We start from the raw sequence: 13,643 nt of genomic DNA, 5'->3' as shown, positions 1-13,643 counted from the left end.
TTCACATGGATCAAGTTAAGCTTGAATGTGTTGAAGCAGGTTCATACACGTGTGAACTGACTCAAAACCGTGTGAACCGGTTCCAACAGATTTTTTTAATCAATGAAATTTAGAGAAATCCTTTTTTTTGGTCCTTATAAAGGCTGCATAGAGGTGAGGACTTGGCCGGTCGTGGTGTGTCTCTGATAGCTACACCAGTAGAGAGTTTCTCTCCTAGGATCATCTAGCACTGTGACAATTTGTGGTTTTCAAAAATTAACCTTGTTGGTTAATATTGACTTATCAGGTCTGATGTGAAATACTTACTATTTCTAACAGTCTTTGTTCATATAGGGAGAGGGACCTTGAATTTGGAACTTTCTCTGCAAGTAATGGAAGTTATTAGCAGCTAAGTTTTTACTGCAGATTATCAATTGCTTTTTAGCCTCTGCAATGCTTTTATAAAATTTTTGTCACGCTGTAATGTGTCTCTTATTACGGTTTTAATGGTATCACATACCAGAACTGGATTGTCTGGACAATGTCAAAGTTATATTGGCTATTAGATTTTGAAAAAGGGCTATCCCTCTTCACAGACACTCCAACCGTCTTGGTATGTGTTGTTGAATAGAATGTATGACTTTACTCAATGCTTGTTTTTTTTCTTAAAATGTGTTTCCTGTATGCAGGCTACTTCAGCATAAAGAGATTACAAATGCCTCAAGACAAGGGCACTTACCTAGATACTCCCTCTGTATCTGAGTTTTGTTCACCCTCCCTTAGGATGTAAGCTCATTGAGCAGGGCCCTCCTCCCTCTTGTGTCCTTACCAGCTCTTCTGCTCCATCTCTACTGCATTAGCCTGCTTGGAGCTCCTGAAGTGTCAGTATTTTTTGTTTACTGGTCAGTAATGTACTACCCTGTACTGTCTACTGTTTGTGCATTGTACGGAGCTGCGGAACTCTTGTGGCGCCTAACAAATAAAGGATAATAATAATACTTAATCTTGTTAATGTTAAGAAAGTGTGTGCCATTTCACATTACATACTTCTGCTACTTTGTAGTCGTGAAAATATGCAAGTAATAAGCATAGAAAGTGATTGTGCCCTGGGGGAAATAACTTAATCGTGCTCACCAGATACTCTCCCTCTCCCAACAGCAAAACAACTTTTAAGTCATTATTATCAATGTTACTATATGTGATTTCCTTCTTCTCTCTAGTAACACCCTGGGGTATATTTACCCTGGGGAATGTTTACTAAACTGCGGGTTTGTAAAAGATTCTAGGGGGGGTATTCAATTGTTGCTTTTAACGCGCTAAAACAAAAAAAAACGAGCGCTCGACAAATATTACAGTTTATACGGTAATATGCGCGTAAATACCGTTAATACGGTAGTTTACTCGCTGAATTTCACTGCGAGATGAAATTTAGCGAGTAATTACCGTATTACCGCTAATATTTTTAGAGCGCTCGTTTTTTTTTTTGTTTTAGCGCGTTAAAAGCAACAATTGAATACCCCCCTAGCTGTCATTTTGTAGAATGTACTAAATAAATGCTAACTAGAATCTGATTGGTTGCTATAGGCAACATCTCCACTTTTTCAAACCCGCAGTTTAGTAAATCTAGCCCCCTGACCGTGTCAAGTCAATAGCTAACCTACATCTTGTTGTAAAAGATCCTCACCACTGATGATTTGTATCAAAACCTTACCTTAATAAGTACAGTGAATAACATATGTCTTTAGATCCATAGGTTTGCCTAGTTTTAAGGCTATAGCGAATTTAGTCATTTTGTCAATTCAGTAATATTATTTCTTGAACAATAGAAAATGCCTTAGGTTGCATTGATAACAGACTGATCATTTGTAGTGTAAGAGACAAAGGGCTAGATTTACTAAGCTGCGGGTTTGAAAAAGTGGGGATGTTGCCTATAGCAACCAATCAGATTCTAGCTGTCATTTTGTAGAAGGTACTAAATAAATGAAAGCTAGAATCTGATTGGTTGCTATAGGCAACATCCCTACTTTTTCAAACCCGCAGCTTATTAATTTAGCCCAAAGTTTGCTCATGTCAATCATATCAGTTGGCAATATGCCCACGATTTGTTCAACCATCTTGGGTGAGGAAAAAGCATGTGTCCCATTGAAGTAAAGTTGTGTAGCACAGCAGGGTTTGCATTTTATACTTATATCTCTGGAACAAAAGCGAGAAAACATTTGAAAACTCAAAAAAATTGTTAAAGAAACTAAAACTTTACAAACTTCATCAGAAAGTTCTTGGTTGTTAAATATTTTATTGGCCAAAGGTGAAGCGCACTCTATATTTTAATCAGTATCATGTTAGCAGAGATTCATTACTGTTCTGGAAGTCATGTGATATATAAGTCTAGTAAATATCCAGTAACTCTGTTATTACTGTAATCTGCATATTATTTGACCCAGATCAATTCTCTAGGTTCTAAGTGGTCTATTTATGATAAGAAATTAGTTAATATTGCTATTTATTAAAACTATTCAGACAGAACAGCCAATCAGTTTACTTACAGGTTCTAATGGCCTTTGCACAATTTGCGATGGGGAGGAGCGCAAATCCTGCAGGGAGGGATCCCGAGATCCCTCCCCTGCGATGCTCTCCCCATAGTATAAACAGCTAGATAACCCTTCTTCAGATGTGGTTAGTTGTTGGGATCAAGCTCCAAATTTCAGAGCTTGATAAATAGGGCATTTTCACAGTCCCCATAGACACCTATGGCAACTGAATTTGCTATTGAAAATGCTGGGATCGTATAATAATAAATAGACAGGGTACTTTAATCCACCAAAAAATGCACTTACCATGATAAAAACCTTTTTAGGAAGTTCATAAATAAGCCCCTGTAGTTCCATATTTTGTAATGACTGCTGGACAGCGGTGGAGTCATCATCATCATCATCGTTTATTTATATAGCGCCACTGATTCCGCAGCGCTGTACAGAGAACTCATTCACATCAGTCCCTGCCCCATTGGAGCTTACAGTTTAAATTCTCTAACATACAGACAGAGAGAGAGAGAGAGAGAGAGAGACTAGGGTCAATTTTGATAGCAGCCAATTAACCTACCAGTATATTTTTGGAGTGTGGGAGGAAACCGGAGCACCCGGAGGAAACCCACGCAAACACGGGGAGAACATACAAACTCTACACAGATAAGGCCATGGTCGGAAATTGAACTCATGACCCCAGCGCTGTGAGGCAGAGGTGCTAACCACTAGGCTACCGTGCTACCCACTAGGCCACCGTGAGTCATCAGGTGGCACTGGGATCAATTTTAATGCCCCACTTTGTCCACTTGTGTAGTTAGAGATACACACAGCACATATAAATGCACATAGACTTAAATATTTTATTAAAGGAAATTTCATTTTTTGATAAAGGAAGTCCCAATGTCCCCTTTCTTTCCGGAGTTATATGTTGTCAATGTACGGTGCTAAAGAACAATATTTAGTAGTTTAACTTAAATAGAAGGGTGGACCAAATTTTACCTTCGAGTGTGTTTAATGGTGATGTTGGACCCTGCTCCTTCTACTATCTAACGCTCAGACTTACTCCATTCCTGGTGCTCTAGCAGTAGTTATTTGCACCTTAAAAATATCTTTGTATTTATGAAATCACTCAGGCTTTTATTACATCCATTTTGCAAACTGAAATAAACAACCCTTCTCCTATAAATGTTAAAAAAGGTGTTCTACTCCGTGTGATTAATGCTCAAGAAAACCACCAAAGAGCAGAATGAAATACTGTGTAATGAAACTTCCCACAACTTTATTTTACACTCTAGGGGCCTGATTCATTAAGGATCTTAAATGAAGAGGATTCTTATTTCAGTCTCCTGGACAAAACATATATGTTACATTGCAAGGGGTGCAAATGAGTGTTCTGTTTTGCACATAAGTTAAATACTGCCTGTTTTTTCATGTAACACACAAATATCAACTTTAAATTTCAGTGTACAAATAAGCTATCAAGTATTTGCAGGGCCGCCATCAGGGGGGGACGGGGGGTACTGTTGTACCGGGCCCGGGCTCACCAGGGGGCCCGGTACAACAGCTTAGCACAGACTTACCTGGGGCCCGACGCTGGTCTCAGCTATTCTGTCTTCAGCCTGACTGTCACCGTGACAGCCAGGCACCAGGATCCGATCGCAGGGGTGGAGGAATCATTCCCCCTGCGATCATGTGCTCTGCCTGCGACAGATCACATGATCACAGGGGGAATGATTCCTCCACCCCTGCGATCGGATCCTGGTGCCTGGCTGTCACGGTGACAGCCAGCCTGAAGACAGAATAGCGGAGATTAGCGGCGGGCCCCAGGTAAGTATGTGTTGCTCATGGGGGGGGGGCGCTCATGGGGGGGGCCCGCTCATGGGGGGTGTGGCACGGGGGCCTGTACTGGGCCCGATTTTTTCTGAAGGCGGCCCTGAGTATTTGTGTGCTACATGAAAAAACAGTCCGTATTTAACTTATGTGCAAAACCGAACACTCATTTGCACCCCTTGCATTGTAACATGGTTTTGTCCAGGAGACTGAAATAAGAATCCTCTTCATTTAAGATCCTTAATGAATCAGGCCCTAGATTCTAATTGCAGTTATGTATTTTTACAAAGAATGTTGACAGCAGAATTTATAATTATTTAAATGTAATGAATCACAACATATTAATTTGGGTGTAGCTGTCATTAATGTAGAATCCAGTAGCTTTTGCTGCAATCTAATTTGTTTTCCATTTGCCTTCTTTCCGTGTAGAATACTGAAGCAATATAGTCATCCTAACATTGTCAAACTAATTGGAGTCTGCACACAGAAACATCCCATTTACATTGTCATGGAGCTGGTACAGGGTGAGTATTATGCTGTCCTGATTTAGTCAGATACAGTGAGTACATCATGTGATAGGCTCTAATACAAGCCTATGATTAGTACATATTTACATAAATACAGCAGAGCTCATATATTATCATAGGGACATCTCTACAGACAGCAGTAGCAATCAAAATAGCAGTCCCCAAAATGAAGTTTTATGCTGCAGCTATTTAGAATAAGGCATCAGGTTAGTATGTTAATCACAGTCTAAGCACTTCAAATAATTTATAAATCAAATGTTTATCCTCAGTTAGCTAATTCAGATCACATTATCTCAATTTAAAAATAAATGGTAAACTATATATTATCACACTTTTATCAAGAGAAAACAAGGAGGAAAGAGACAAATTATTATTATTATTATTATTATTATTATTATTATTATTATTATTATTATTATTAACCTTTATTTATATAGCGCCAATATATTCCATATCGCTTCACAATTGGATACAAACACGGTAATAAAACCAGACTGGGTAATACAGACAGACAGAGAGGTAAGAGGGCCCTGCTCGCATGCTTACAATCTATAGGAGAGTGGAAGTTTGATACATGAGGTTAAGTGCTACATATTACATATATGGGCTATATGACCCAGTCACACAGTAGTGTTAGTCAGGGGGTCAGAAGATTGATTGAGTAAAGAAAGGACACATGCAAGTCTTATGTGAACTGTGTAGAGGATGGCAATAGGATACTCATTAAAATAGAACTGTTATTATTACATAGTTAAAAGTTATTTTTATTAAAAAGATAAGCGATTGGTGAATAATTGAAATATACAGCACTGATTATTCCTGCCAAACAATACATAGGTGATTTTCCCAAAAGGAGCACAATACACTGCAATGAAATGAATGTAAGGCTTATCATTTCCCAGAAATACTCAGAACCAGTGATTTATTACATCAATGGGACTGATAATCATTTTTATAGTACTATTTTAATAGTACATTTGTAATACATATAATTAAATCTGTTATTTGTTATAAAACACTTCAGACAGAGAGTAGTCTAGTTTATCCCTAGCTAATCCCTAATATAGACTCTCCCCATTTGTGAGAAGAAATGTGCTGCTATTAGATTACTTTGTAACACCTACTAATTATACATTGTTGTAAAAAGATATAAAAAAAAAAATAGGTCAGGTCAGTAATGGAGTGATGGTTCTAAGCTCAATACACTTATATTAATTGATCAAGTGATCCTCAACTACTAGAACCACTTCTCGAGATGTTAACCTATAGCAGCCCCCTTTCCAAGGAACTTAATTTGTTCCACAGTACTCAGTTGCCCCAGGACTTAAGCTTGGTTAGTAGTAGTTGATTAACAATTGCCCAATGGAGTGGTAAGAACACGGTAGGAGGTAGTGAGCAACCATATGGGGTAGTGCAAACTGAGAATCAGACAGGCAGGGACTTATGCAAATCCCAAACATGCCCACGTCAGGAGTAGAGAAGACAGCAGTTCCTTAAAATAAGCCAGGGGTCAGGGCAGGAAAAATATATATGCAGATCCGTTTAGAAAGCCAAGGGTCAGGAATGGAGAAGACAGCAGAATCCTTAAGACAAGCCAGGGACAGGACAGGTAGAGATATATATGTAGATCTATTTAACAAGCCAATGGGCAGGAGTGGAGAAGACAGCAGAATCCTTTATACAATCCAGGCCAAACACTGATAACAGAATAGGTCAGGATACAAGGCAAACTAGACAAAGCAGGAACTATCACCAGCATTGCTATGAAGCCAGAAAGGGTTATAAAGGTAGCAGCACCAATCAGAACTACAGTATTTACCTAGCAACCAGCTGATTAATGAAGTGCTAGCTATATAGGAGAGGACGCTGATGTGGCAGTTAGACACCTGTCCTGAGTGTAGTGGCGGCCATCCTGCAGAACTTAGCAACCACTGCCGCTTAGCAAGGAAAATGCTGGTACTCAATCGAGCATGTGGTGGAAACCACCACATAACTAAACATAGGAGGGCTTATACTGTCACCAGCTGTCAGGCGGTAATGCCGGCAATATGATCAGACAGGCACCGGACTGCACTGACAGAGGAAGGAAGCCGGCAACTGATCCGGCATGCTATCACCATGTTTCTTGACATGATTGTCCAATCAGGCCTGTAATTTAATTATTTGCTGGATTTAGCAGGATTTCAGCGTTCATATATATAGCCAGTTGACCTATGATGCTGCTTGTCTCTCTGTAGCAGGAGAGATCTGGTGCTGTTGGTGAAAGCCGGCTGCTAACCTGAATAGCGTACACTTCCTATCAGCAGTTGGCTTTCATTTAGAACCGCTGCATTGGACTGAGAGAAGCGGGCATCACACAAGGTGAACAGCAGTGGTCTTGGCTATATGTGAGTGTCAGGGCCTTGCTATGTATAGCAAATAGTGGGAGTCTCAGAGGAGTAATATTATAGGTAGGGGAGGGGATCAGCTAGAAATGTATTTAAAGTGAAAAAAACCTTTAATGTTTAAGTAAATGACTCTATATAATTTTTAGAAACGTCTTGATACTTTGACAATATTGAATTATCCAATGGTTACACAGTTATATGTGCCATGCATTATTATTATTATTATTATTATTATAATCTGCTGACTGAGCATCATATGACAAGTGTTTATATTGCAAATATAATTTATTATGCATAAAATCTAAAGAAAACATGTATATATGACAAATTTAAACGTGTGCTGCATCACAAGACAACTTAAATATACCAAGGAACACAAATGTGGCATACATGGGACAAGTAGTTCGGCAACAAATGCCGTGCCTAAGGTCTTCGAACCCAAAACTGATAAAATCACATCTGTATGCTGGCAATTACTGTCCTAGAAGTACTACATAATATAATTTATAATGGCTGAGCAAGGCAGGGATTAACATTAATGTAATTTACGACATCCTGTTACACTATAGGTAATAAATGTGCACTATGTACTGTGGGCATTGGGACTCAGTGTGACAGTCTGCACTATCCTTACACTTGGGTGCATAGGAGCCAGCTCTGTGGGTACTAGAGTACCCCCAATATTTGTGCTGCTGCAGCCATGCCACTGCCTGACACTTTTCAGTCATATGGTGAGAGGTGTAACTTAAACCTCCCCCCAAAGATGGCTCCTATGCCTGGATGAGTGTCTTATGGCACTGTAGCAGTCTCCTGAGCACCTGCTTAAATTAAACTTAGCAAAGGGATGTAGTAATTTTGTTCTCCTGTAGGTGGAGACTTTTTGACATTCTTGCGGAATGATGGCCCAAGACTGAAGACGAAGGAGCTTATCAGGATGTCAGAGAATGCTGCGGCTGGAATGGAGTACTTGGAAAGTAAACGTTGTATTCACAGGTACTGAACAGGAGATATTGCAATGCTATCTCACAAACCCAGGTTTTGTTGTAAATGAACAATATTAGTAATATAACATATGATAATAATAATTAAAACAAAATTGACGAAAGTGGATTCATCATCCCCATTTAAAACTACTTTGTGTTTTTAAAATGTAAAAAGGAGTTTATCTAGTGAACTGTATTTTAACTGTTAAAAACAATTAAACTAGTGGTTCCATCCACTATGCCAGGGGTGGCTAGATTTTTGAATTCAGTGGTCATCTCTATAGAAAGGAAATCTTTTGCATTCTACCATAGTACATAATGTAGCATTTATTGGGTAAACCAGTGGTTCCCAAACTTTTGCAGTTCGCGGCACCCTAAGAGTCTCCAAATTTTTTCAAGGCACCCCTCCAAAATAATTACTGAGCAGTTCTGTTTTAGAAGTAGTTGGGTCAAAAAATTGTAATAAGTATTTAGGTCACGACAGATATACTTATTTAGTTGTATGCAAAAATGCCCCTCTGCATCCAGACACTCTGCCCCCTCTGCATCCAGGCACACTGCCCCCTCTGCAACCAGGCACACTGCCCCCTCTGCATCAGGCACACTGCCCCCTCTGCATCCAGGCACACTGCCCTCTCTCACGTTGCCCCCTCTGCCCTCTGTCCCCTCCTCTGCCGTCTCTCAGGCTGTCACCCTCCTCTGCCTTCTCTCACGCTGTCACCCTCCTCTGCCCTCTCTCACGCTGTCACTCTCCTCTGCCCTCTCTCACGCTGTCACCCTCCTCTGCCCTCTCTCACGCTGTCACCCTCCTCTGCCATCTGTCCCCCTCGTCTGCCATCTGTCTCCCTCCTCTGCCATCTGCCCTCCTCCTCTGCCATCTGTCCTCCTCCTCTGCCATCTGCCCTCCTGCTCTGCCATCTGTCCCCCTCCTCTGCCATCTGTCCCCCCTCCTCTGCCGTCTGCCCTCCTCCTCTGCTCTCTGTCCCCCTCCTCTGCCATCTCTCCTACTCCTCTGCCATCTGTCCCCCTCCTCTGCCATCTGCCCTCCTCCTCTGCTCTCTGTCCCCCTCCTCTGCCCTCTGTCCCCCTCCTCTGCCATCCGTCCCCCTCCTCTGCCATCCGTCCCCCTCCTCTGGCATCTGCCCTCCTCCTCTGCTCTCTGTCCTCCTCCTCTGCCATCTGTCCCCCTCCTCTGCCATCTGCCCTCCTCCTCTGCTCTCTGTCCCCTCCTCTGCCATCTGCCCTCCTCCTCTGCTCTCTGTCCCCCTCCTCTGCTCTCTGTCCCCCTCCTCTGCTATCTGTCCCCCTCCTCTGCCATCTGTCACCCTCCTCTGCCATCTGCACTCCTCTCTGCTCTCTGTCCCCCCTCCTCTGCCATCTGCCCTCCTCCTCTGCCATCTGTCCCCCTCCTCTGCCATCTGCCCTCCTCCTCTGCTCTCTGTCCCCCTCCTCTGCCATCTGTCCCCCTCCTCTGCCATCTGTCCCCCTCCTCTGCCATCTGCCCTCCTCCTCTGCCATCTGCCCTCCTCCTCTGCTCTCTGTCCCCCTTCTCTGCCATCTACCCTCCTCCTCTGCCATCTGCCCTCCTCCTCTGCCATCTGTCATCCTCCTCTGCCATCTGTCCCCCTCCTCTGCCATCTGCCCTCCTCCTCTGCTCTCTGTCCCCTCCTCTGCCATCTCTCCTACTCCTCTGCCATCTGTCCCCCTCCTCTGCCATCTGCCCTCCTCCTCTGCTCTCTGTACCCCTCCTCTGCCCTCTGTCCCCCTCCTCTGCCATCCGTCCCCCTCCTCTGCCATCCGTCCCCCTCCTCTGCCATCTGCCCTCCTCCTCTGCTCTCTGTCCCCCTCCTCTGCCATCTGTCCTCCTCCTCTGCCATCTGCCCTCCTCCTCTGCTCTCTGTCCCCCTCCTCTGCTCTCTGTCCCCCTCCTCTGCTATCTGTCCCCCTCCTCTGCCATCTGTCACCCTCCTCTGCCATCTGCACTCCTCCTCTGCTCTCTGTCCCCCTCCTCTGCCATCTGCCCTCCTCCTCTGCCATCTGTCCCCCTCCTCTGCCATCTGCCCTCCTCCTCTGCTCTCTGTCCCCCTCCTCTGCCATCTGTCCCCCTCCTCTGCCATCTGTCCCCCTCCTCTGCCATCTGTCCCCCTCCTCTGCCATCTGCCCTCCTCCTCTGCCATCTGCCCTCCTCCTCTGCTCTCTGTCCCCCTTCTCTGCCATCTACCCTCCTCCTCTGCCATCTGCCCTCCTCCTCTGCCATCTGTCCCCCTCCTCTGCCATCTGTCCCCCTCCTCTGCCATCTGCCCTCCTCCTCTGCTCTCTGTCCCCCTCCTCTGCCATCTGCCCTCCTCCTCTGCCATCTGTCCCCCTCCTCTGCCATCTGCCCTCCTCCTCTGCCACCTGTCCCCCTCCTCTGCCATCTGCCCTCCTCCTCTGCTCTCTGTCCCCCTCCTCTGCCATCTGCCCTCCTCTGCCATCTGTCCCCCTCCTCTGCCATCTTCCCTCCTCCTCTGCTCTCTGTCCCCCTCCTCTGCCATCTGTCCCCCTCCTCTGCCATCTGTCCCCCTCCTCTGCCATCTGCCCTCCTCCTCTGCCATCTGTCCACCTCCTCTGTCATCTTCCCTCCTCCTCTGCTCTCTGTCCCCCTCATCTGCCATCTGTCCCCCTCCTCTGCCATCTGTCCCCCTCCTCTGCCATCTGTCCCCCTCCTCTGCCATCTTCCCTCCTCCTCTGCCATCTGCCCTCCTCCTCTGCTCTCTGTCCCCCTCCTCTGCCATCTGCCCTCCTCCTCTGCCATCTGTCCCCCTCCTCTGTCCCCCTCCTCTGCTCTCTGTCCCCCTCCTCTGCCATCTGTCCACCTCCTCTGCCATCTGCTCTCCTCCTCTGCCATCTGCCCTCCTCCTCTGCCATCTGTCCCCCTCCTCTGCCATCTTCACTCCTCCTCTGCTCTCTGTCCCCCTCCTCTGCCATCTGTCCCCCTCCTCTGCCATCTGCCCTCCTCCTCTGCCATCTGTCCTCCTCCTCTGCCATCTGTCCCCCTCCTCTGCCATCTGCCCTCCTCCTCTGCCATCTGCCCTTCTCCTCTGCTCTCTGTCCCCCTCCTCTGCCATCTGCCCTCCTCCTCTGCCATCTGTCCCCCTCCTCTGCCATCTGTCCTCCTCCTCTGCCATCTGTCCCCCTCCTCTGCCATCTGCCCTCCTCCTCTGCTCTCTGTCCCCCTCCTCTGCCATCTGCCCTCCTCTTCTGCCATCTGTCCCCCTCCTCTGCCATCTTCCCTCCTCCTCTGCCATCTTCCCTCCTCCTCTGCTCTCTGTCCCCCTCATCTGCCATCTGTCCTCCTCCTCTGCCATCTGTCCCCCTCCTCTGCCATCTGTACCCCTCCTCTGCCATCTGTACCCCTCCTCTGCCATCTGTCCTCCTCCTCTGCTCTCTGTCCCCCTCCTCTGCCATCTGTCCCCCTCCTCTGCCATCTGCCCTCCTCCTCTGCTCTCTGTCCCCCTCCTCTGCCATCTGCCCTCCTCCTCTGCCATCTGTCCCCCTCCTCTGCCATCTGTCCTCCTCCTCTGCCATCTGTCCCCCTCCTCTGCCATCTGCCCTCCTCCTCTGCCATCTGCCCTTCTCCTCTGCTCTCTGTCCCCCTCCTCTGCCATCTGCCCTCCTCCTCTGCCATCTGTCCCCCTCCTCTGCCATCTGTCCTCCTCCTCTGCCATCTGTCCCCCTCCTCTGCCATCTGCCCTCCTCCTCTGCTCTCTGTCCCCCTCCTCTGCCATCTGCCCTCCTCTTCTGCCATCTGTCCCCCTCCTCTGCCATCTTCCCTCCTCCTCTGCCATCTTCCCTCCTCCTCTGCTCTCTGTCCCCCTCATCTGCCATCTGTCCTCCTCCTCTGCCATCTGTCCCCCTCCTCTGCCATCTGTACCCCTCCTCTGCCATCTGTACCCCTCCTCTGCCATCTGTCCTCCTCCTCTGCTCTCTGTCCCCCTCCTCTGCCATCTGCCCTCCTCCTCTGCCATCTGTCCCCCTCCTCTGCCATCTGCCCTCCTCCTCTGCTCTCTGTCCCCCTCCTCTGCCACCTGCCCTCCTCCTCAGCCATCTGCCCTCCTCCTCTGCCATCTGCCCTCCAACTCTGCCATCTGTCCCCCCTCCTCTGCCATCTTCCCTCCTCCTCTGCTCTCTGTCCCCCTCCTCTGCCATCTGTCCCCCTCCTCTGCCATCTGCCCTCCTCCTCTGCCATCTGTCCCCCTCCTCTGCCATCTGTCCTCCTCCTCTGCTCTCTGTCTCCCTCCTCTGCCATCTGCCCTCCTCCTCTGCCATCTGTCCCCCTCCTCTGCCATCTTCCCTCCTCCTCTGCTCTCTGTCCCCCTCCTCTGCCATCTGCCCTCCTCCTCTGCCATCTGCCCTCCTCCTCTGCTCTCTGTCCCCCTCCTCTGCCATCTGTCCCCCTCCTCTGCCATCTGCCCTCCTCCTCTGCTCTCTGTCCCCCTCCTCTGCCATCTGCCCTCCTCCTCTGCCATCTGTCCCCCTCCTCTGCCATCTGCCCTCCTCCTCTGCTCTCTGTCCCCCTCCTCTGCCATCTGTCCCCCTCCTCTGCCATCTGCCCTCCTCCTCTGCCATCTGTCCCCCTCCTCTGCCATCTGTCCTCCTCCTCTGCCATCTGTCCCCCTCCTCTGCCATCTGTCCTCCTCCTCTGCTCTCTGTCTCCCTCCTCTGCCATCTGCCCTCCTCCTCTGCCATCTGTCCCCCTCCTCTGCCATCTTCCCTCCTCCTCTGCTCTCTGTCCCCCTCCTCTGCCATCTGTCCCCCTCCTCTGCCATCTGCCCTCCTCCTCTGCCATCTGTCCCCCTCCTCTGCCATCTGTCCTCCTCCTCTGCTCTCTGTCTCCCTCCTCTGCCATCTGCCCTCCTCCTCTGCCATCTGTCCCCCTCCTCTGCCATCTTCCCTCCTCCTCTGCTCTCTGTCCCCCTCCTCTGCCATCTGTCCCCCTCCTCTGCCATCTGCCCTCCTCCTCTGCCATCTGCCCTCTTCCTCTGCTCTCTGTCCCCCTCCTCTGCCATCTGTCCCCCTCCTCTGCCATCTGCCCTCCTCCTCTGCCATCTGTCCCCCTCCTCTGCCATCTGTCCTCCTCCTCTGCTCTCTGTCTCCCTCCTCTGCCATCTGCCCTCCTCCTCTGCCATCTGTCCCCCTCCTCTGCCATCTTCCCTCCTCCTCTGCTCTCTGTCCCCCTCCTCTGCCACCTGTCCCCCTCCTCTGCCATCTGTCCCCCTCCTCTGCCATCTGCCCTCCTCCTCTGCCATCTCTCCCCCTCCTCTGCCATCTGCCCTCCTCCTCTGCTCTCTGTCCCCCTCCTCTGCCATCTGTCACTCTCCTCTGCCATCTGCCCTCCTCCTCTGCCATCTGCCCTCCTCCTCTGCTCTCTGTCCC

The 13,643-nt window shown here is 47.9% G+C and overlaps 1 protein-coding gene across 1 annotated transcript in view; it reads left to right on the top strand.

Annotated features, from left to right (window-relative positions):
- The window catches only part of FES (FES proto-oncogene, tyrosine kinase), a 104,888-nt gene that overhangs the window by 80,635 nt on the left and 10,610 nt on the right, over positions 1-13,643 (top strand). The window contains exons 15-16 of the mRNA XM_075207832.1: positions 4,761-4,855; positions 8,115-8,238. Of these exons, the coding sequence (XP_075063933.1) occupies positions 4,761-4,855; positions 8,115-8,238 (219 nt within the window). The remainder of the gene's footprint in view (positions 1-4,760; positions 4,856-8,114; positions 8,239-13,643) is intronic.

This window comes from Mixophyes fleayi, chromosome 4 (genome assembly GCF_038048845.1).
Source record: "Mixophyes fleayi isolate aMixFle1 chromosome 4, aMixFle1.hap1, whole genome shotgun sequence".
Lineage (NCBI taxonomy): Eukaryota > Metazoa > Chordata > Amphibia > Anura > Limnodynastidae > Mixophyes > Mixophyes fleayi.
This window is presented reverse-complemented; position numbering and strand designations above follow the sequence as displayed.